General features: G+C 51.7%; 8 protein-coding genes across 8 annotated transcripts; 5 read left to right on the forward strand and 3 right to left on the reverse strand.

The window, feature by feature from the left end:
• Positions 1 to 1047: 1047 nt before the first annotated feature.
• PMZ80_008273 (uncharacterized protein) lies at positions 1048 to 2784 on the forward strand (the record flags this gene model as incomplete). The annotated part of the gene is made up of 2 exons (XM_064876674.1): positions 1048 to 1227; positions 1288 to 2784. 2 exons carry the CDS (start codon positions 1048 to 1050, stop codon positions 2782 to 2784), a joined length of 1677 nt encoding a protein of 558 aa, XP_064727981.1.
• Positions 2785 to 3297: 513 nt separating this feature from the next.
• PMZ80_008274 (uncharacterized protein) lies at positions 3298 to 4332 on the reverse strand (the record flags this gene model as incomplete). Its single annotated transcript, XM_064876675.1, has 1 exon — positions 3298 to 4332. One exon carries the CDS (start codon positions 4330 to 4332, stop codon positions 3298 to 3300), a length of 1035 nt encoding a protein of 344 aa, XP_064727982.1.
• A 1120-nt stretch (positions 4333 to 5452) lies between these two features.
• PMZ80_008275 (uncharacterized protein) lies at positions 5453 to 6188 on the reverse strand (the record flags this gene model as incomplete). Its single annotated transcript, XM_064876676.1, has 2 exons — positions 5453 to 6050; positions 6115 to 6188. 2 exons carry the CDS (start codon positions 6186 to 6188, stop codon positions 5453 to 5455), a joined length of 672 nt encoding a protein of 223 aa, XP_064727983.1.
• A 479-nt stretch (positions 6189 to 6667) lies between these two features.
• PMZ80_008276 (uncharacterized protein) lies at positions 6668 to 9307 on the reverse strand (the record flags this gene model as incomplete). The annotated part of the gene is made up of 2 exons (XM_064876677.1): positions 6668 to 8511; positions 8800 to 9307. The coding sequence occupies 2 exons, from the start codon at positions 9305 to 9307 to the stop codon at positions 6668 to 6670; spliced, it is 2352 nt and encodes a 783-aa protein (XP_064727984.1).
• An 895-nt stretch (positions 9308 to 10202) lies between these two features.
• PMZ80_008277 (uncharacterized protein) lies at positions 10203 to 10847 on the forward strand (the record flags this gene model as incomplete). Its single annotated transcript, XM_064876678.1, has 2 exons — positions 10203 to 10279; positions 10343 to 10847. 2 exons carry the CDS (start codon positions 10203 to 10205, stop codon positions 10845 to 10847), a joined length of 582 nt encoding a protein of 193 aa, XP_064727985.1.
• A 1358-nt stretch (positions 10848 to 12205) lies between these two features.
• PMZ80_008278 (uncharacterized protein) lies at positions 12206 to 13054 on the forward strand (the record flags this gene model as incomplete). The annotated part of the gene is made up of 1 exon (XM_064876679.1): positions 12206 to 13054. The coding sequence occupies one exon, from the start codon at positions 12206 to 12208 to the stop codon at positions 13052 to 13054; it is 849 nt and encodes a 282-aa protein (XP_064727986.1).
• A 457-nt stretch (positions 13055 to 13511) lies between these two features.
• On the forward strand, positions 13512 to 15197 carry ASH2 (transcription factor, contains a PHD finger motif; the record flags this gene model as incomplete). Its single annotated transcript, XM_064876680.1, has 1 exon — positions 13512 to 15197. One exon carries the CDS (start codon positions 13512 to 13514, stop codon positions 15195 to 15197), a length of 1686 nt encoding a protein of 561 aa, XP_064727987.1.
• A 5832-nt stretch (positions 15198 to 21029) lies between these two features.
• On the forward strand, positions 21030 to 23095 carry PMZ80_008280 (uncharacterized protein; the record flags this gene model as incomplete). Its single annotated transcript, XM_064876681.1, has 3 exons — positions 21030 to 22638; positions 22689 to 22876; positions 22928 to 23095. 3 exons carry the CDS (start codon positions 21030 to 21032, stop codon positions 23093 to 23095), a joined length of 1965 nt encoding a protein of 654 aa, XP_064727988.1.
• Between the last annotated feature and the right edge of the window lie 716 nt (positions 23096 to 23811).

A 23811-nucleotide genomic window follows, 5' to 3' on the forward strand; every position in this document is an offset into this window, starting at 1 on the left:
AGGAGACGGATCCAATTGGCAATAGTATATCAACTTGGCATGAAAGCTAGGCAAGTATTTCAGATGCAGCAGGCTTGCACGATTCAGATTCCACCTTTGGCGTGGACGGCTCAAACAGCAGTGTCCGAAGTGGCTCCGTTGCTAGCGCTTGAAGGGTCGTTACTCACATATAGACACGCGATCATCGATATATATGCGCAAACAGGTATCCTGCACCGAATGCTTGTTGGCGCTGTCGACAAGTCTTCGGATGTGGATGAGCGTGAGGATGTCTCTCTGGGTTCGGCTTGGCGAGCGCTTCAAGCTCGATGCCGTAGATAATCTCAAATCCGGGCTCTTACCACTGCTTGAGCGTCAGCGAAGTTCAGTCAGCACAGCGTTATTCCGCTTGGTAATATCGATATCCCGCTCCTATCCTGCCGCATCGATGAACGCCTTCAGCCTGCAGACTCGACCTTTGTTCTTTGCAGTCCGGCCACCCAGCACAGGTTTCCCCAAATTCTTCATGCACTGCAGATCGTATACAAGACACGCGTGCTGGTTTCTGGGCTTGGTGCTAGCACCTGAAGTGCCCTTTCTGCAGCGCCTTCGAAATGGCGGAGTTGGTAAGCTTGGTCCTTGCGATCCCGCCGACTGAACTCGCGTTCTCTGGGTGTTGTGCGGCGATAGCGTTCGATCAGACTCTCACGACTACAACGCTGTCCCTGAGAAGTCAGAGGGGTGCCAAGGCGTTGACAAGTAAACTGTCACGTTCTTCGGCTGAGCTCCCATAGCACTGAGGTTCACAGTTCTCAAATGGCCGCCCTGAGGCGCCTTGTGACATTAAACTACCAAATCTGTACTGTACTATCGTCCAATGCCACCGTGACATGCCACTGCCAGGTCGGGCTCCCCACAATGCGGCCCACTAAGACCCACTTAAGATCGCTTCACCTAGCGCATCGACGAACGTGACAAGATCTTTAAGTATTATGAGTATCTCAGCATCACGTTCTGCAGGTTCGCCTTCGTGTCAATCCCATTCCTACATTGCTTAGATCTCTAAACATGTCGGTCAAGATCTCGACGCCGTTCGGCCAAGCTGTGCCACCTGCCAGTCGCCATTCAGTCACTGTTCATATGCCAGGATGGGCGAACGTCGAGAGGTACGGCCAGGACTCCCGGGCTGTTATAGCTACTTTTGACAGTGCTTACCCACGAATGAAACCACACAAGGATATCGCAAGGGTGTGCCAGCCATCCGGTTGCCCTACAGCAATGGACGATATCAGCTAACGGAGCGCTTAGCTCGCTGATGCTCTCATCCATCACCTCGGCCTCCAATATCATATGTGTCTCCTGTTCACTTCGCTACAATCTGCTAGCGAGTGCGTCGAGTATGCGAAGTCCCCGAGACGCGATAATGGTAGCGACAAGAAGCCAGTTCCCTCTGACCAGATCACTTTACGCGCATTTAATGCCAAAGATCGTTTCTACGCTGTAGTATTTCCATCAGCACACTCACTTGTGGTATCTGGGTTCTGGAGTACACCGGGCGTCGGTATCTCATCTCGCTTCGCTGAAGCAAACATGAACTCTTTCGACCAGCTGGCCGAAGTTGACATCCCAAAAGACGACCGCGATAGGCCTAGCTTCGAGTCTCCCACGCACGAGGCATTACGCCAAAGAATCAGTTTCTACCTCGAAAGAGCCGCTCTAGACCCCACTATCCAACCACGACCTTCCACAGACGACATATACTTCTTCCCCACCGGCATGGCCTCAATATACAAGCCCCACTCCTACCTAAGCACCCTCCACAACGGCACAACCATCCTCTTCGGCATGGCCTTCATGAACACTATAACAGCCTTCAAAGAATTCGGCTCATCCTACAAATTCTTCGGCAACGGCACAGACGCAGACCTCGACGCCCTCGAAACATTCCTCTCCGAAGAACAATCTCACAACCGCAAAGTCCAAGCCATCTGGGCCGAGTTCCCAGCCAACCCCCTCCTCGTCACACCCGACCTAGTCCGCCTGCGCGCCCTCGCAGACAAATACGACACAATCCTCGCAATCGACGACACAATCGGCAGCTTCGCAAACATAGATATAACACACATGACAGACATGCTCATCACCTCCCTCACCAAATCCTTCAACGGCTACGCCAATGTGATAACCGGAAGCGTAGTCCTTAACCCGCGGTCACACAATTACCCCGAACTCAAATCCCTCTTCACGAAGTACTACATACCCGAACTGTACATCGCGGACGCAGAAACCCTCCTCCGCAACAGCGAAGATTACCTCCCCCGTACAACCACCATGAACCACAACGCGCAGTCCCTGGTAACCTACCTCCACTCCCGCGCCCTCGATCCCACCAGCGCAATTCACAAAGTCCATTACCCAAGTCTCAATCCCAGCGGAAAACACTACACCCCCTTCCTCCGTCACGCCACCCCCGACTTCACACCCGGCCACGGCGTCCTCTTCTGCGTCGAACTCGAGGACCTCCCAACCACAATCGCGTTCTACGATGTCCTAAACGTGCATAAGGGTCCGCACCTCGGCGCCCCGAGGACATTGGCGTTCGCGTACACGATGTGTGCGTATAAGAAGGAACTAGACTGGGCGGCGGGGTATGGGCTTCGGCCTACCCAGATTAGGATCTCGGCGGGGCTGGAGGGGACGGAGGAGTTGCTTGGGGATTTCAGGGTTGCGGTTGAGGCTGCGGATGTGGTGAAGAGGGAGAACGCGGTGGGGGGTGGTATCAGTGTCCAAAGTGGCGATGGGTGAATGGTCGCAATGAGAGAAAGGCAGGAGAAGCTGCTTGCTTTCAATTTAGTTGGTACGTGTTGTTCTTGAGGCTTCCGGCCATATGGCGTACTTATGTATGGGCTGTGACACCATTGGAAGAGACCACGAGCCTTGGTTTTTTCGCTTGAGGAAGCCACGACCAGCTCAGCGAGCGAAGGGAAGCACGGTTCGCTCGAATGACACGGGTGAATGCTACCCCTCTTCGCGGCGGACAGACACAATACTACACGAGGAAGCCTACACCAAGCACTTGCGTGGTCGAGGGTTCGACTTGTATGATTACCTACGATGGCAAACAAGACTGCGATCTTCATATGGGTAAGGTGCGATTGAGCGGAAATATGAAATGCCACGTCTCTGTTTCACATATGAAGTATCAGGAATTCAAGGTTCGGATAGGGCATCGCTTTTCCTCTGTGGTTGTGGCTGATGAATTATTATTATCATGCTGTCATGATCATTATGATCTCCTAATTAAGTCATTCCTTCTCTCTAGTAATCCTTAAGAGGACATCCCTTATCAACACTCTGAGCACCAAACTTCGTCTTCACAATCTCCCTCGTCAACTTCATTAACTGCTCACCCAACTCCGGGTTTCGCGACAACTCGCTACCGGGCTCAACAATAGCAGGTGGGCAGATATATTCTCCGCTCCTGTCCGTCTTGGTCGCAGCGTACAAAGTGCTAGCAGCTCCCTCCCACTGGTCCTTCTTCAAGGGCTTCATGCCAACACTCATGGCAACCCCACCAACTGGATATGGCTCGTGGATATCCTGAGTTGACATCTTTGTCTCGACGAACCCGGGATGTGTCGCGTTGATGAGGATGTTAGGGTGGCTCTTGTGGAGGTGACGGTCGAGATAGCGGGCGTAGAGCAGTCCAGCCAGCTTAGAACGACCGTATTGTGGGTTAGGGCCAAGATCCTGGTTAAGTTCGTCGATTGACTCGAATTTTGTGTCTTTGGGTGACATTTCGTGAGCGTTCGAGGATTGGACCTGGATTCGAACTGTGCCTTTCTCGGATGTGCTCTTGAGAAGGGGCAGCAGATGGGAAGCGAGTGTTACGTGACCGACGTGGTTGGTCATCATATGTAGGTCGATCTGGGAACCCTCAGACAGCTGGTATGTCATTATGCCTCGTCCTGAGTTGAGAACTAGGATGTCTAGACGGTCTGTTGCATTGCTGATCTCCTTTGCGGCGGTTGTACAACTGGGAAGATCAGAGAGATCGCATTTGATCCAAGTGACGCGCTGGGCCTTGTCGGCACCAAGTTTCTCGGTGATGTCCTTTAGGCAGCCGTCGAATACTTCCTGATCCATGGAGAGGATGAAGAGCTTCTGAAGGTTGTTCTTGAGGAGCATGAAAGATGTGGCATAGCCGATACCTTGACTGCCACCCGTCACGAGGGCGACCTTGCCAGATTGATCTGGGACATCATGCTCAGGGGAGAATTTGGAATCATCAGGTGCGAGCTTCTGAGCGATGCCGCCCACGTTCTCGGCTAGAGTATTCTTAACGGCTTGCATTATGTTTTCTGTTTCGCCTGTGTTTGGATTTGTGATTCGTCTGAATGAAGTGTTTGTGAAGTTGCGTTGTAGCACTGATACTGTAAGTGTTCTGGTTGATCTAGTAAGTATTGTCAATGAAGAACGTCTGAGGGGTGAAAGAGCAAGCATTGATACTCGGAAATATACCCGGAAAGCACGATAGGGAAGTCTTATGTCACATTTCGATGTCCCGCCTCAGTTTTGTAGCCATGATTGGTGTTTTGGTTCGCGTCCTGAATAGTTGCATACACGCATCATGGTTCTCTCAAGTCATTGGTGTCATCCTGGAACCTAGACATGCCATCTGTGCCTTGATGAGAAATTCGAGCGCTCTGAATGGCTCCGGTAATCAGTTGCGAAGGGTTTCCACGTGGAGAGGTTCATCCATGATGGTGATGATGTTGAAAGGAAAGCGCTGTGACGACATCGACAACCCTTGCAACGTAGATTCGCGTGCTTGGCATGAGATCTTGCAGCAGCTACCCGGTCCAAGTGTGCAAATGAACACGATCTGAGCAGATACGAGCAACAACGGATCCGAATTCGACCAAGTTTGAAAACAAGCAGAGGGAAAGCTACACGCCAACAACGTCTCATGCTCGGCGGGTTGGTGCAGGTGCGATTGATATCTCTGGCTCAGGCTCGAATATGAGGCTGCTGTCTCACGGTCACGAGACGGGTTCCGAAGCCACACCTGGCAGTCAGTCCAGAGGCAGGTGCTCACACCATGGGCCGCAAGTTCACAAAGCTAAAACGAACAAACAATCACCCTGAATGTTCGTATATGCGATATGCATGCTACCTATCTTCACTATAACCATGAGGGGCCCTATACCAACTATGCTTCCATTATTGTCAGCTGGCCACAATATGTCCAAGCATCTGACTATAATCTTGTTTATTCTTTCGAACCTCTTAAAATACTCCCTGCCACGGCCAGATGCAGCCGGATATCGCCTTCACCTCGTGACTTCGTGCCCTTCCATGTCCAATACTGCGCCGTGCATCGCTACGCTCATAACTGTGCCGGCTACCTCGTTATGCTGCCTCGTTCTGCCATCTCATCTTGCCTCGTGTCTGTTCTGTTTACCCATCACACTCATTTTTCAGCAGGAATGATAAGGCACTCCGCACCTGGCTTCATGTTGATCTCCTTGGTCGTCTTTCGTCCCAAGTGCAGACCAACACCATGGTTGAAGACCAACGTGCCACCAGCCTTCGCAGACGCAAGCAGCATGGGCAACAAGGCCATCGAAATAAGCATGTTCATCTGGCTGGGCACATTGCCAGGGTTGACATTCTTCTCCGTGCTGCGTCTGCAGTACCAGCTATAAAGGTTGACCAGGAAGATCGTGTCATTCACCAGCGCATGTGTGATCGCAACCTTGATTCTTGGAACCATTGTGCTCTTCTGGTTTCCCTTTGCGTCTTTCTCCCATGGGCCGCCGTTCTTCGAGATCAGGCCAACGAGTTGCTTGTTGCCGGACATGATGGCGGGGACGGTAGCAATTAGGCCAGCGCACAGCATGAAGTGGCCGAGGCGGGTGATGTCGAGGAGGGTGTTGGGGTCGCTGAAACGGCTGGTGAGGAAGCCTGGCTTGACATAGGTGGTTGTCAGGGCGTAGAGGATATCGAGACCCCATGCGAGGATGTTGAAAGCGATGGGGAAGTGGACGATGGCTGGGTGCAGAGGGGAACTGATTTGAGCGTCAGCGTGTTGCTCGATGCCATTTGGATCGTCTGTGTTGTCATTCTACTTACTCGCTGTTGAACTCAGGGACGGGGTCAGCGACCTTCCCGGAGAACTTGCTCTGGAGACTTGATGCGAACGACATCTTGACTACCTTGAAACTGCGAAAAGCACGAGGATGGACTGCGAGAGCAACGGGTTTGAAGGAAGAGAATAATGAATGAACAATATAACACGATACAGCGTGCGAATGAACAAAGTGGCACAAACGCGCTAATGCGGTAAGAGTCGACGATATTCATGGAAAGCCTTCGCTGAGATGTTGCTAAATCGGACTTCCGTGGAGCGTGCTCCATGCTCCGAGAAGCTTAACTTGGCTTTCTTGCGCGAAGGAGGCAGGTTCGGCCCCCTGAATCGATCCGCTACTGCTTATTTTGGCCAAGTGCTTCCGGCTTCAAGACCAATTAGAAGAAGCTCTCTGTCAGCAGTGCTGGAGACTCTTCATCTGTGCACCAGATACTGTAAAAAGCTTCTTGTCGGATCCCTCAATCTTGAGGACGTCTCTTACAAACGACCTCGAGGAACGTTGTCATTGTACACCGCTGCCATATCGAAACCTCCTGGCTACCGCCCCACTTGATTTGCGAGGAATCTCTTAAAGCCTATCGCACGTTCGTTCTGCGTTCTAGCATCGTTGATGTGACGACCTGTGCCATCCGCATCTAGCAAACCGTCCAGCCTGGCGTTGAGCTTGGACAACCACGGATGCTTACCCATTGCAAGGAGCACATTTGTCGCCACTGTATGCCTCGTATATGGTCCGCATGGAAATGGTCGCTGAGAGGAACTACTCTGAGCTTTGGGAACAAGAAGATATTTCTCAACCTGTGCCGGCGGAGAAGGACCACGACGGTGCCGGTAAGCTTCATGGAAATCGTCTGGTGTAAAATTGTTGGATCGCTCCCATGTATTGCCCCGTTGCGGCGGAGATGCAGCGCTTTTGGCTTCAAACGCGGTTTTGGCCTGCTTTCCGCGAGAGTCTTCGGCAGGCTGCGCTCGTGCACTCTGGGCTGCACCTCGAGGTAAAGAAGACTTTTGAGTATGTTGCACTACCTGGACCTTCGGCTCGTCGTCGGTCAGGTCGACTACAGTGCTAGAGATCTTCCCGGGCCGGCCTCGTTTTCGCTTGTGACCAACATCTGGCTGTCCTGACGTCGCAAGATCAACGCTCGATGGTAGCATTTTCTTGATCGGTCCAGTATCGTTGACTTTCGCGTGTGCCGCTCTATTTACATCTACCATGTTCCTCGTGTTTGGAGATAGTCTGCCGTAGGAGGTAGAGCTTGGTAGGACAGGTGCCGGTGGTTTGCTTAAACTTAATGGTTGGCCACCAACAAAGGAGTAAGAGGGTGTGCCTGTCTGCGTTGATTGCTTTGGAAGGGGAAGAGATGTTGATGTACCATACGCCTCGGTCGCGCTGTAGTTACGAATAGCTTCTTGAGCGCTGGCCAGTGCTAGATACGACTCCCAAGTATCTGGACCGCCATCTTTCCACCTAACAAGGTACTCGAGATTGCGAGCATTCCATCGTCGCTGGACGACCATCATTATATCCTCCGGTATTCTTCTTGTAGGAACATGAGGTGCATTTGGAGCTCTAGGGGACGCGGCCGACTGGGTGGCTTGAGCATGAGGAGTGTTTTGTAATGGCATATGGTGTTGCTTTGAGGGTAGATCTCTCCATAAACCGCCTTGCTGTGAACTCGACTTTAGGAGGTTTTGGTGTACACGAGATTGATATTCTTTTATGGCAGCTTTTGCGCCACCGAGAATCGAGGCACGCATCCAGGTATCAGCTCCTGGCCCACAACCTCTCCAACGCACCAAGAATTCGTCTCTGCCATTTTTCGCGCGACGATCGACTATCGATTCGACGTCTTCTGGCACTCTTCCCATCTGTGACGACGTTGGCACGTGCGCCGCACTAGTGTGAGGAGGGCTGCCCTCCAGACGAGCTTCGAGCATCGCGATTCTCGCTTTCAAGGCTACTACCTCCGAATTCGCGGAAAGTCTAGGCGGCTCTCTAGATTGGGGAACAGGCGGTTGCGAAGGAGGCGCTGTGAGTTCTGACCGTGTCTGCAGCGCAGAGGCGTTCTGCTTGAGAGTTTGAGCTTCCTGCCTTGACAAACTCGCACTGGTATTCCCTTGAGTTTTCGCTACTGATCTCTGTGGACTTGTCGAGACCTTCTGGTTAATGCGGTCTTGATACTCTTGGATGAAGCTTTGCGAGCCAGAAAGATTCTCTTCCGGTTCCCATGTGCTTTCGTCTAGGTCATATCCTTTCCATTTGATAAGATACTCTTTACCCTTATCTTTAGTCCGTCGATGCTTAAGTACTTGTTCCACTTCGTATTCAGCTTCACTGAGCTCGCCAGAGCTAGACTCTAGGTCAACCACTTCGACGTCAGCTGGTTGTTGAGTATATTTGCAGGGTTGTTTTCTGTGTTTGCACGTCGAACATTTCGGTCGCTGCTGATCGCAGGAGCGCCCCGGTTGGCGACAGGCAAGACACCAGCTCTCAGGGAATTTCCCTGGATACAGGCAGACTGCATTTGTCCTCCTACATGCCGAGCAAGCTGGGTATTTCAGATCGCAGCATACTTCTGTCCCAGTCTTCCTGCTATAGGTGCAATTGAGACAGTCGTTTGATTTGAGTTTGTTGTAGACACAAGTGACTGGACGACCTTTGCACGAACTGCACTTCAGCGGCGTCAGGTCACAGACACGACCTTCCCTCTGACAAGGGATGCATCTGGCGTCCTGTGCGGTATTGACCGACTGCTGAACACTGCTTGTGAAGTGGCTGCTGGGGGAATCGTTCGTCAGGTCTACGGCTGTGCCAGGATACACACATTGGTAGGTGGAGTCGTAAGCTTGATAACGTTTGCAGCGACCACAGTTCGGCCGTGCTCCATCGCATGCGAGATTGGCGAGCGCACATCCTTGACAAGTCATGGTTACAGCGGCGGTGTTTCTGTGGGCTGCCTCATTCAAAGTTCTTGCTGCCTCTGTAATGGCACTCAAGTCGATTGGAGAGAAAGTGATGGGCTTTGCTTCTCTAAGGAAGTTCTGATCCGACGAGCTGGTAATGACAGTGTTCGGGAGCGAGGGTGTCGAAATTTTTCGTCTTTCATCGTGAATGCCGTAGGCGGCAGCCAATCCATCATCTTTGCTGATGTGATCAATCTTCCGCTTGTGCGACATGGTCGCGTATCAACGACGCCTCTGGATGCGTATCATGCCTGGAACGTCGCCACTGCTCACCAGAGTCCTTCGAAGGCTGCGCGACGAGTCTAAGTCATACGACTTACGCTTGCTGTGTACAAGTGTGTGAGGTCCAAGGTAAAGTGAAGGAGAGAGCTTGATAGGTCAATGACAGCGTGTTAGCACAATTACTAGCGTGACGCGTCTGAGATCAAAGTGGGTACTTCTCGCGCACATGATTGGCCACCCCCCTACCAGCCGTGCCTGCTTAAGTTTCGAGTGTTGCTCGCAGGGGTTGCTACGACTTCATGTATGCAGTGTGGCATAAATGCCTTAACCTAGTTACCAAATGCTATGGACATTTTTGATCGGGTCACAAGCCGGTGAAGACGTGTCGGCCTAACCAGACGACCTCGGGCAAAGTCGTTCTCCAATTTGAAGAGAATGATCTGTTACTGACATACCTTGATCCTTGATTTTGCTGTCCATGAGACCGACTTCATCGTATTCTTTCTACCCAAGCGATATTTAGAATTCGAAGATCCATTGAACCCAGAAACCAGCCGTACCATCATGGCATCTTATTCTTGTGAACAGTGGGCGGACCTCGTCGAGCAGACGAAGGAACAAACGCCCACTCAGCTGGGTCACCAGGCATGGTCTTTACTGATTGTCGGTAGTGGCTCATGCCTTCTGTGTCAAACGTGCTGACTGACCAAGTTAGGCCGCAGCCCTATCGACCTCACCATCGCCGAATTTGCTGGCAGAATATTTTCGCTATCTCACAGAGAACGAACCCGAGTTTCAATCTGCTGAAGCCAGCCAAAAATTCAGCCTCAGGCTCAGAGACATCCTTCTCAAACAAGTGACATTGATAGGCGCGCCTCAGGTATTGATGGCACTGACACCGCTTGCGGCGATAGAGGGATCACCACAAGAGAAAGCGAAGGAAAGCAAGTTGAGTGGGAAGTGGTAACGCGCTCTTTCATGGCATTTATGCCGTCGAGTCTATCTACTGATTCAATCACGTCGCAGGGAGAATGTCGACCGAGAACGCATTCATGCCAGAGGTGTAGACACGATCCACAGTATCTACGGTCACGATCTTCTCCACAACCGCATATTCCTTCAATGGGGCGCTCATACCCAGGACATCCAGTTCATGGAGCTCTTCAGTGTCTACGGCATGTACCTCTCGGACTTTGAGGTCCTCACCCCGCTGGAGACCGAGCTCGTTGTTTTTGTTACCATCTCCTGTCTTGGACTTGGGACTGGTCCAGCATTATGGCATCTGCGAGGGCTGGGCCGGTTACTGGGTGCTAGAGGAGATGATGAGACGACTTCAGATATGAGGACGGTCAAAGATCAGCTTAGAAGCCTCAAAGTCGCAATGATGAACGTGGTGGAATTCGTGGGAGGGGAGTATCTCACGAGGGCAAAGTTGGATACCTGGCCGAATGTAGGGGATGTTGTCAGAGTGCTGGGGGGCTGGGGAGAGGATGCTCCGGCGAAAGGAGAAGACGCTAGCGCGAAGGCATAGATGACCGAAGGGGGTTGCCTGAAGGAATAGAAGCCACGCATCGAGGTTATCAAGGCGAAAATCTCCATGAAGAGCCTATCATGTAGATTGCAAGAGATAGAAGCATTAGCAGAATGCTGGTATGGAACGCCGTTCAGCTTGAGCGATGCAGAAATTCTGTTGGCAGGCACACTGCGAATTCGATCTGCCGCCTGTAACGTCTTTGACCTGGTTAACGCGCACCCCTACTGTTCCGCGTACTTTGTAATTCAGTTTATCCTTATACCTAGACCCGCCGCTTATGGGGTGTTGGAATGATAAAGTTGAACATAGTAGTAAGTAGCTACGAATAGTGCTGCCCTGGAGTAGTAACTCTGTTATCGCTGTGACTGCGTAGGAAAGGAGGCTGGTATTAATGTGCTCTGAAGCAGATCGTAGACGCTAAGCCTAAGTTTGCTACTGTTACTGACCAATCATAGAGTGCGCGGAAACTGGGGGTGCGCAGAACACTACCCCCTCAGCTCAATCCGTGCTAGACTGGATAAAGACTTTACGAGCCGAGGGTGTATCGGCAGGTACCCGAGCATGATTATTCGATCGAAATAGCAAACATGACGGCGCAATATTAGCATACGATCACATCGTCCAAGCATACCCTCTCTTAGCGACAATGTTCATTGCTATCGATAACATCGGGCCCAGCAAGCCCATGACGACGAGAGAAGAAGACAAACAACGGTATCGCCGCGGGCCTACTCGAGTATCTGGGTAGGTGAGCGAAGGCAAGGCATTCACAGCGGATCGGATGGCGGAGCTCTGCCAAGATCAGGCTCCCGGACGCCTGGAGAACACGCTATAATGTAAGCACTTGTCTCGCCTATCACACAGCAAGCTTGACGCCTCCGAAGCCTGTTCAACAGCCTAGCACAGCCCTACGAGCCTACAAAATGTACCGTACCTGCACTGGCTGCCACCTAAAAATACGACCCTGATGCCTGCATCTGCTATTGGCCACCTCCTGCCTTGTTCTTGCTCGTTGCTCGTTTGGTGGACTATTTCCCCTGTCCTTCGAGAAGCACCAGCTGCTTATCTGCAGCCGCCCCGAGACATAATCATGGGTGCACTGGACGCCTGAAAACACTCCCAATACACGTCTCGACCAGATCGCGGTGAATTCGGATTTCGCTTGAGCCATGTTATCGACAAGCGCACGTTGCTACTGACGTTAGGTCGTATCCTCCTATACTCCTCTCATCTCGAAAATCGAGCTCGCTTACTTTGTTGTGCCCGTACTTGAAAGGACTGGTTCTTCTGCGAACCATTCCAGTCCCTCCTTTCCGATGTCTAATTCCAACTCTCATGATTCGCAACCATTAATCATGCAGGAAGCCAGTAAGCACAGACCCGACACATCGCTACCTGAGGTTGTACCTGTCGAGAACCTCAAATCAAACACTATCCGCCACGACGACTCATATTACAGACACCCAAACCCGACGCAACCGTTTAGTCCTCTAGCAGTTTCGGGTCAGGGCAGCTACTCACCCTACACAGCAACAGCCACAACCACACCGTACCCTCACCAATGGAACGACGGTCCAACGTCAGGCGTCAAGATCACACAAAGGAAGTCGAGAATAAAATTCGCGGCGCTGGTAACACTCGCAACGTTCATAATTACAGCGCTAGCAATGGGAGCAGGCCTCGGCATACCTCTCGCAAAATCGCAGAGTAAACTCGACCCCAACAACTACGCGCCGCTGCACCCATCCAAAGTGGTTCTTATCGAGAGACCCGAATACTGCGACAGTAACGGAAGATCGGCGGGCAACACACTGTTTACGACGCGCAAGGGCGACGCCTCGTTTGATGTAAAATGCGGCACGATCTTTCAAGAGGGTCTGCCTGCTTTTGATCCGACGACTGCCTCGTTACCGGGGTCGGAACAGGTGGCGCGAGGAACGGTTAGGAACGTCGCGACGATAGTATCGTACAGCGTAGACGACTGTATGTATGCGTGTGCGAGTTTCAACAATATGACAGAAAACCCGGATCCAGCGAGTCCGAAGTGTCAGGGCGTGACGTTCATAGCAGCTTTGCAGAGTGCTGTGGATATGTTGAGTGGGAACTGTTTCCTGAAGAATGCGACGCTGTTTGATATCGGTCAGGCGAGTGTTAGTTTAACAGCTGTAAGTGCTGAGCTCTCTACTTTGAGAGTAGGGACATGACGAGTGATTTAAGTCAATAAATAAATCTTTTTGCCGCGAACGTGGTCGGTGGAGGGGTTCTCTGTATTATAGCCCAGCGTGTACGGCGTTCGGGACCTTCGTTCGCTCGCCTGCAAAGGAAATCATGCTTTCGTTTAACATTACTGGATGGGAAACTAGCGTGAGACACGCCTAGCAAGGCAGTGCCCGATATATGGCTAGGCCTCAGTAGTCCTCGTCGTGATACATGCAACATATCTCCAGGCAACGTGAAGCAGAAAGCAGCAGCATGCCCTTCCATTCCATGCCGAAACTTCGCCGACCGACGATCACATGACCAGGCGCAAGCACTTTAACGCGTGAAAGTACCCGTGACAGGCGTGCCCTCGAGGTTCGGATCTGCCATCTAAGAGTCGAAGCTTTAGCAAACCCAGACAACCCAATACAAACAATGCCCCAACCCCCACAATAGTAACCCATGGACGACACCTCCATAACCTCAGGCCGCGGCCACCGCGAAAAGATCCCCAGCGCAAAACTCAAAGAACAAGCCGGCGCCGCAACCTCCAACATAGACAAGTCCAAACCAATCGACAACAAAATCTTCCTCCCCGTCTACATAGTGCACCGCGACCCAAAACTCGAAGCCGAACAAGAAGAGCTAAAGAAGACCTTTGACCACTCCAAGATCGGACCCGATGGATCGAAACACGATTTCTACACGCTGGGCCACCACGTCGAGACGAAAGAGAAGAGATTCTACGTGCGGGCACGGCGGGATCCAAATTCCCTCTACTTCCACGCCGCTGAGGCGCCGCCCTACTATGCCAGATTAAGCGACGAGCAGCACCCGCAATGTGGAATCGATAAGCTGCGGAACTGCTTCAGCAAGGACATGCTCAGCAAGACGGGAGAATGGGGCCACTACACCACGAAGGCGAACGTGTTCGCGCGGGAGGGCCAGTTCTTTTGGGAAGCAAAGATCATATCACAGGCTCCGCCGGGACGCGAACCACCCAAGGCATCACTCGCGAGTTTCCAGGAAGGTGACCGCACGAGTACAAGTCGCGGCGGTCTAAGAGTGGGCTTCGCACGACGGGAAGCAGCATACGGCGAGCCACTCGGGAACAGCGGGTACAGCTACGCGGTCGCAACAAGATCAGGGTTCGGTCGGGACTACGGCACCGTGCGCTTCAACTCTGAGATCCAGAAGATCCAAAACGGTCAGGACTTCGACGACCTCAACCCCGGCGATGTAGTCGGTCTAATGATCACGCTTCCACCCCTCGAAGTCCACAAGAAGGTCGTAGAGGGAACATTCAATCCCGCCGACTACCCCCACCTCGACTGCGGACCCGCCCAACCCAGCCGCAACAAGCGCCAGAAAACAAGCAAGAGCGGGAAACAGACGGGTACATCCACATCCAAATCAACAAAAGCAAAAGACCGCGAAGAATCAGTGAAACCACCACAACCAACCTCGACAGAACCAGACCCCTTAAGAGCCGCCCTCCGCGCACAACTCCAACCCCTAACAGGCACCCCCACCCCCTCCGACCACGAAATCATCCGCGACCGTAACCCCTTCGTGCTCCGGGGGCAAACATACTTCGAGTGTCCAGATTACACGCCCCACAACGACCTGTGTCGGCCGAGTGCGGGCTCCAAGACAAAAACCCAGAACCCGGAGACAGGGAAACCATACGATTTGACGACAGAAACACATCCCAACCATGAACTGCCGCATCTCCGGACGTTACCTGGCTCCAAGATCGAAGTCTGGGTAAACGGGAAATACCACGGCGTTGTGGCGCGGCATCTATTCGCGTTTTTACCGCCGGCAAGTTTCATCGAGATTGGGAATAAGACGAGTCTTAAGGAGGGGAGCGTGGATGATGGGCAGCTGGGGTATTACCCGGCCTTATCGCATTTCACGGGCGGAGCGGTGGAGTGTAGATTTGATGGGCCGTGGTGGTGCGGGTATGAGAGGGATCAGGGGGGTGAGGATAGAAGTGGGTGTAGGGCTATTGGGACGAGGTATAAGGAGCAGATTGTGGAGGATTTTGTGTGTGATGTTGTGGATGAGATTTATTTGGAGAGGTTGAATGGGAGTGAGGAGTATATGCGCAAGTCGGTTCTGAGCAAAGAAGGTGGTGGTGTATAATATGGCGAGTGGCTGGTTTGATGCTGTGAAATCTTTGTGCCGAAGTCAGAAGGATGGGATTTCTACTTGAAGCTTCGAGTGTGATACTGCGTTGACGAGGTGCCACTGCTGTTAGGATCCAGAATAAGCTGTGGGATTTTAGTTCTCAGGGTGGCATAGCAGTGAGTGAGTCACTTCACGTCGGATCGCTGGACATAAGGACGAAACGCCCGATGAAGGTATGCCCAACGTGGCCAGAATGCAAGTTCCGGATCCTCGAGCTTCTAGGCTTCTTGACTTCTGGCCTACTTGACACTTCACTTGCCTCCTCATCACCACAAACGAAATGTTAATTTACCCAGGCTGTCTCCTATCGTCGTTTCGTGTATAAACAACGGCCGACGCAGTAGAATCAGGATCGAGTGGAACCGAAGCAAATAAGCAAACCCAGAATGAGCCAAGGCAACGTTGCAGTGATGGCTTACAAATGCAGTGCCATGATAGATGGAATGTATCTTACATCATTCCCACTGGACGTCGGGTAGCAGGATAATGGGGTTTATGCTGCCTAAGATGGCCAGGCTGTATACATCCCAACATGGGAAGCAGATGGCCCAGGTGGATCTTATCGAGGAATCAGGAAGGGTGTTATCGCTGTTTCTTGGAGCAGAGAAGATGGGCGCCGTAATTAGCATAGCGTCAACATGATTGAGAAGTGGGAAGTCGGTAAAGAAGGGGGCGAGGGTAGCGATCTCTGCTAAAGTCTTGTTGTCGGTGCTGATGCTTGAAGTATCATTTATGTCCAGGAAGGCCGAGAGCGTCAGGTCTGGGGGTGAAGCCGTCCAGCCCGACAATTCTAGCAGTAGACAGGAGGTCTTCATAGCAATATAGATTCCGGTGTGTCCCGTGTCAATTCACGTGAATGTATCGACTTCGTTAGCGACAAGATATTGGCACGCTATCCTTGCACTCAGCGCAAGCCCCTTCGCATTTCCGCTTGCTTCATGCTTGAACAGAGATGCTTGGGCGTTGGGCAGGATTGCAACATTGTTTCCGGCAGCCTCACTTGTTACATCTGAGGGCTTGCTGCCGTTGACAGAGTTAACGGATGCTGCTGCGCAGGCTCTCCCGCTTCACTCGCTCTCAAACAATAAGAATTAGCATTCAAGTTCGCTGGTGTCGTCCTGCCTCGTACCCTCGTGACCGGGGTCATTGTCCGCTTTTGAGCCGGCTGTTTGATCGAGCGCCCGGCCTGTTCTGGAAACGTATACAGACGTGCCTTTGTCATTTGCGTTCTCCGCGTGTAGAATGGCAGCATGATGCGCCGACGGCCCATCCAGCAGTATATAAATTCTTGGCGCTATGCTGGTGGTACTAAGCAATCTGCGCTTGATATGTGCGGTGGCTGGGTAGTTGAAGACATGTCTCAAATTGTGGTATGCGCATTAGGCGTCGAACGTATTAGGCAATCCCACCCATGGAAGCAATGACTGTTTCGAACAGTATGATATTCTGGGGACCTTGTAGGGTGTAAGTTGAATCAGCCGTCTGTCGGTAGATCAGGCGGCCTCACTTGTTCCCTGAATGGCCTTCTTGGCTGTCTGAGTTAAATTGTGTCTGGCCATAGTCGCCCGGCAAGGTCGTCGCATGACATGCAATTTTCGAGCATTGACATGCTAATTCTTGCACTGCGCAAAGTACTTTACCGTCCTCGAGCCGGCTCATTGCCCCCAAGCGGGAACTGTTGCGAAGCGTGGTGGTGGATCTACGTCGTCCGACTCATGTACAGGTCCCGTCCACTCGTGGTGTCTCAACGAGGCGGGCCGCCGAACTCATTGTTCTGAGACAAGGCCAGCAGGCAATGCTTTGCTTCTGCAACCGCCTGAGGTGGTGAGAAGAACCAGGATCCTGGCTTGGTAGAGGGTGTTTGAGAGGTTCAGCAAGGAAGAGACCGGACTAGTGTAATTTGAAGAGCGGCTCGATACATCGCGCCCGCACACGGCTATGCACTTGTTTTAGACTCAGAGAGGTACTGGTAGGCCGAACAATTCCCGGCGACTCCATTGGCGTTGCAATAGACTCTAAAGTGGAGGGCATTAATGGCAGGGACAAGCCATGCTCACATCGGCAGAGGAGCAACAGAGCTATGCAGAGTTGAATCACTCAGCGAACTGGCGTCCATCAAAGGGCACCTAATATCAGCTTTATTCGAGTCAGTGCAGGTTGATGCAGTCGGAAAGGAATGAATTTACATCCGAACGAAATGAAGGATAGGGAGGAATATCATACACAGCAATGGTAAAACAGCTGGGAGATAACCATGTGCAGCAGCGAGATGTTCTCGCCCAGCTCGAAAAGCATCCTCGAGCATGGAGCGCCTGGACCTCGAGTGCAACGTTGCACGTTCCGGGCCGTGGACAGCAAGGTATTCCCTGACAATGGTCAATCTCTTACAGGTACAGAGAAGCAAGCCGCTGCAAGGAAGCTGCTCGAGAGGCTGGTTTACTCAAGCCTGACCAGCGTGTGGCCGATGTACCTCGCTGCTGAAATACTTGTCCCTGTGCGTAGAGTGTTAGAGTGGGCTTGTTGACAGGTGTCCTGAGTTACGAGCTTACCCATAAATTGATCACGCTCAGGATGTCAAGAGAGCTATACCTCCGTGGTTCGAGTCAAAAGGACGAGCTGCGCAATGAGTACTAATATCTGTTTGTGCCATGAAACTTTATTAACATTGCCGCTGTCCCATGAAATTGGGACAAACGGAAGCTCATGCGATATGGTGGTGCAGCGACCCGGTTGATTGCATGGTGTTGTGACAGTGACAAGCGCCGGCATTCTCGTGGCAGCCACATGGACCTGACTCCATCTGCCACGTGGTGAGCAAGGTATACCAGTGACGCCCATCTGCATGTTCCTGGCAGTTTGGGATCATAGCGTCTTGACATGCATGACCAAGCAGGGTCTCTTGCTGGTCGAGATGCGAAGCACTGCAAGGACGATACAAAGCTCTTCAGCACGTGTCGTCGCCACGTTGGGCGCTAATTCATGTGTGCTGGATATTGGCCGAGGTTGCGTGGCAGCTTTGCGGTGAGACTTACAATTGATGTTGATGGACACAGATTTGGTGCAGATTCATGAAGGCATGTAGGCTAGGAGAGCTGTACTGTATTTGCTGTACTGAAAGCAATTGCTCGTGCCCTGCCATAGCAGGTGCGTGCCGTGTTGCCGAGCCTAGCGAATGCCGACGCAGCTTCCAGTTTTTAGGCTTTTCATCTGCAGGAGGCGCAACGGAGATGATCGCTAGCAGCATTTTCGCTCGTGCATCGGACTTCGACCCATGTGGGCCAGAGCATCACAACAGCCCGAAGGCAGACAGGTGCAACGTTTGCTTACGGCTGGTGAGTTATTTGCACGTCGCTGATGTCACGAGCGTTATACTGTAGCGAGAGCGACTCTGTTTCAGGGAAAGACAACCATCGGCAATCGCTTCGTTGCCCTCCAGAAGTCCATGTGGATTGATCATAGAACCTTCGAAATTTCTAGAGATGCTTCTTTGTTCACCGAGATTTGCTTTAGCGGTGGTGTGAGAGCCGACAAATCGAAACGGGATAGGCTCTCTTTCAACCACGTGGCAGTGAAAATCAGTGTTCGCCCCATAGAGCCGCTAGGAACGCCTTCTCTGGACGGCGTTCACAACACACCAAACAGGGGAAAGCTCAACGCGCCGGACAGACGTGACCTGTTTCACGTGTCGATGCGGTGATCTGCTCTCGTTCATCGTTTTGAAGTTTCTGATGGAAGTTTCTGTTTCAAGCCAGAAGTGTGCCTGCTCAAGTACATCTTCGCAGCGCGGTAATCCGTTCTCAAGTGTCAAGCTCTGCACTTGAGGAGCGGCATCTTGCTTGTGGCGTCCTTTTGTCGGCTTGTTGGCAGGAGCAGATTTAGCGATTTGCCGCCAAGCCTGTTTGGGTGTATATCCCATGACAACACTCGTTTCGCTTATGGCAGTACTGTTCAGGGATGAATCATATCCGCTTATTATATCGAACATTATTGTGTCTACTCGTACACACTGCGTCGGCGACTGGAGGAGAGGTGTTGTTGTTCCCCTATGAAAGCTTCCTTTCACGCATTATGTAATGGCTTTATTGATCAACGGCACAGGAGCGGAGACGCATCGAAGTATATCCATGCTGACGGCATTCGACCGTTTCTCCTGAAGGTCATAGAGTGCCTGATCATGATGTAATCACAGCCAAACCTCATTTTTTCGTATGTCTCCTGAACTCGACGTTGCATTGAATATCCTCGGCCAGTACACCAGGGTTGGGAATAGTCGAGTAGTGTCGCTAACTCTCCAGGTACTCCGTAGTCGGTCCATAAGGCTGCGACATCAATCTCCTCAAGAAATGATCGACGGCTGCTCATGCACTAAGCTTAAGGGTGAAGCCTAAGCCCACCAAAGTTTGTGGTCAAGAAGACTGAATATCTTTGATTGGTGCAATCATACCGGACGCCAATCCCAGTCGGAACGTGCGTGCTGAGATAACCTAGCACAGTCCACACGTGTTTTTGGCAGATTCAGATTTGCAAGGCACATAAAGGTGAGCATGGTTACCCCGGCTAGTAATGGACTGCTCGGCTTGATTTATCCCTCTAGCTAAACGGGGAGTTGCAAAATATGATGGCTTCACGGCACTCAGCATCCATACTCTAGACCATGGCTGCGACGTGCTGGATTGAGTACAACTGTGCTCGTGCATAGGCACTACGAAACTTCCTCCGCCTAGGGCAGGTGAACAAGGAGGTATTCCATAGATGTCAGATTGGGGCAGCATGATGTGGGGTGTGTGAAACAGAGCTAGAAGCATTCGAACATTAGGCCAGCACCGAAAGAGACAAGGTCAAGCTGTTGTGCTCGCCATGCGCTGCACCCCAATCCTTGTTCCGTTAGTGGAGCTGCCAGAGATGCTCGTGGCATTGTTGCCGCTAAGAACCATGCCAAAACTGAGCCATGTGGGCCAGTCAATGCTGCCCATTCCAACCAGGATTCTCCTTCGTATGGGAATTGCTCGCTTTTGTTCACATCTGGAAAATGATGCTCCTAACATAGGAGGATCGCCGTTCTAGTCATGATTATGAACTTCCCTCCTGCTGCATCTGGCACCGCGAAGTCAGCTAACTGTTCAGTCGGAGGGCGCTAGAAGTTAGCAGCATCAGAAGTTTGCCGAATAGTCGATCCGACACAGATTGCATCAAACCAACTTACCTGAGGCAGCGCGGCCATCACTACCTCACTGCGCACTCACGATTCCTCTTCAATCGCCTACGAGCAGGAAAGGATCTGTTACTCTTAGACTGGCAAGGGACTCGACAAGGCCTTCCTCGTATGGTCTAGCCGAAGGTGTCGCAGTTGCAGCTCAAGGATTCGCCTACACAGCTCGCATAGCAAAGTGTGACATTATTCATTGCTTGTTCACGATCAGTCACTCAGCCTAAACACATCCACGTCCCACGCTTTGCCATAAGCGCTTGAAAGCGTCGTCTTGAAAAGCGTCGTCTTGAACACCTGGTCATCTGGTCAAGCTTCCAGGATCTCTGCACCTGGTTACTCCCACCTAACCGAGTCAGGTACCCCACCGCTGAGGCTACCCTTCATTGCGTCTGGCGTCCAACTGCGTGGTCCTCTCTTACTCACCGGCATAATCCTTGTCCACTCGTCTCGGCTCCATTGATCTCTGCTAGTCATTAGCCAGATACTCTGGCTCTGTGTCCGACTCTCTTCCAACGCACATCCCCCGAGCCTCCCATTATCTCCAATATCACGACAAGAATGCCCAGTTCCTAGCCTCCATGACTCCGATCCCCCAACAATCGCCGTCCAATACAGCCACCGGAGAACACGTACCACGACCACCGCCTCCTCCTACGACCGCTCCGAGAGCACCAGGACATCACTATTCCGCCTCATCCTCGGGATTAGCCACGAATAAGAGCAGAAGATCACTAGCGGCGTTGGCAAGAGACAAGGTAGCAGGAATCACGAGCATAGGAACAAACACGAACACGCTCCCTCTAAGGTCTACCACGTCCTCTGGCAGTTTACAAAAGCGTTCTCTGGCGACCGCGCAACAGAGGCCGAACTTGCCGAGGAATATCACTTCTCCGCCAGCGACAACACCACAAAGGGACCTGACAAGTGCTCCTGCCTCTCCCACAGAGCGTCCAATGGCGGCCCCAGAAAAGAACAACAGCAAGATGCATCAGACCTCGTCCAAAATTCTGCGCATGACCGACGATGACAGGCCGTTTACTAAAGACTTTAAGGATCTGTTCTCGACACTGATCACGAGTCTACCGTTGACTGCTCATCGTGTGCGGTTCCAGAAGATTGAGGAGACGTTCCTGTCAGAAGAAGCCATCACGAATCTAGGTTCACTGAAGTTCTCGCAGTCGAATCGCATACCTGACCCGAGCAACCCCTCCAGATGGGTCGTTACCACCACTACCACAACCTTCTCCATGGCCAAGGAAATGGCTCGACAAGTATGCCAGAGATTTGTAGATGCCAGATTCATCGAGTCGGCCGAGGGCAAAACGTATGCTACGTTTCCCACCAAAGGCGCTCTCTGGCAACTGACGCCGAAGGGCGTTTCAATATTGAAGCGTTTCTGCGATAGAAATGGTATCGAGGCCCGTCATATTGAGCCCCTATTGCGACGGTCAACAATGCAGATTGTGGTCTTGGAACGGGATGCGGAAACGGACAAACTCATGCAGGACAAGACTACCTTGGAAGTTGTCTTCCGGCGGATGTGCGGTGTTGAAGGACCGAATCTGAAATCCTCGACGTCACAATCAGATTCGGACTCGGTGTCAGAATATGCTTCGGGCATAGTAGGAGTGAAAATGGCCAAAGACAGAAGAATATTCGACAAGCTTGTGCCGTACACCTTCACGGGCAAGGCAGCATCAGATTGGCTGCTTGACTGCTGCACCATGATCGAACGGCGAGAGGCATATGAACTCTGCGAGCTTTTTGTCAAATGGCAACTGATGGCTCCGGCGCTTGAAGACCGCAACTTCACCCGACAAGTCCCAGCGGCAACGCATTTCCAACCTACCAAGTACGCGATCTATGCAGTCACCGAAAAGGGGCAAAGGGTTTGCGGGTGGTTAGCACGTCCTCCGAGCATGAGTAGTGAGGACAGCTCAGAAGCGGGCAAGGAGAAGAAGGGTCTAAGGATGCCTAAGGATACCAACATGAACAGGTTCAATACGATCATGCACGATGCTGCTTTACGCATGCTCTTCAGGGAACATCTGCGATCGTCTTTGTGCGAAGAGAACCTGACATTTTGGCTCGATGTGCACGAGTTTCTCAACATGTACCGAACCCAAGAGAAGAACGGCAGGTTGGATAAGCCTGAAATCGTCAGGGAATGCTTAGCTACAGCATATGGTAGGTCGCGGAACCTCCAACATGCAAACGACCATGCTAACTTTTAGCAGGACTATACAACTCGTACCTGGCCGCAGGTGCACCATCTGAGCTCAACATCGACCACTCGTTACGCAACCGTCTCGATGGGCGCATGACTCAGACCGAAACAGATGAAGAATCGATGCGATGTGGCTTGCAGAAAGTAGTTGAGCTCATCGAACTTGCATCAATGAGCGTTGCAAAATTGATGGCAAGCGTACGTTGGAGTTTTCCCCTCCAATTCTTGCAAGCACTGACACAGAACCAGGACTCGGTTCCAAAGTTCTTACGCGATCCGAAATATCAAAACATCATACGCGAACATCAAATCGACATGAACCTAGCTCAACGGTCATTGTCGCCGGCTCCGTCGCCAGGTCAAAATGATAGGCCGTCATTAAGCCGATCAAATACCAACAGGCTGGCCAAGTCCTGAAGCAGGATATTTCGACCCTTCTTTCATTTTACTTTCTTTCAATTTATTCCGATTTAGAACGCACGAAGAAATCTGCATAGGCATCTGGCGAGACGATACGACGAAATAGATGTGCATGTCTACATAGACTGGCGGCAATATCAAGACATTTTTCCTTTGCAGCGGTGGGGTGGGACAGCCTACCGATCGATTCATGCGATACATCAGTCGGGCGGACTCGAAAAATCATGGCCACGACTGACATCAGAACGGTGGATCTACGTTGTGGCTTGGAAGAAAAGCATAGCGTACGGGCGTTTGCATATAGTGTAAGAAAAGCACTTGGGATATTGTGGCATTTACAGGCGTTCCAGATGACGCCTTCGAAAGGTGGTTTGATACTTTCGCATCGGTTTGATACCCATGAGGAGGAATGTATGGTACTTAGATGATGACAAGCATGGACGATCTCACTCCTATCTCAGAACGAAATATAATGAGCCTCGTATGAAAGACGGAGATATGCCCATCCGAGCACATTGGTTTATCTTTTCTGAGTGATTGACACTGATGGTCATTGTGCCAACATTACCTGACTCGCTGCTAGGCGCAGGCAATCGATGATTACTCGCGTCGTGGCGTTCTGAGGACCATAGGTTGTGCCGTGCTTGCTTGCCTCCGACGGCATATCAAGTTCTCGATATCGTGATACCATGAGATATATGACTTACTTGCAA

This window comes from Knufia obscura (genome assembly GCF_036327395.1).
Source record: "Knufia obscura strain CCFEE 5817 isolate CBS 148926 chromosome Unknown scaffold_10, whole genome shotgun sequence".
Lineage (NCBI taxonomy): Eukaryota > Fungi > Ascomycota > Eurotiomycetes > Chaetothyriales > Trichomeriaceae > Knufia > Knufia obscura.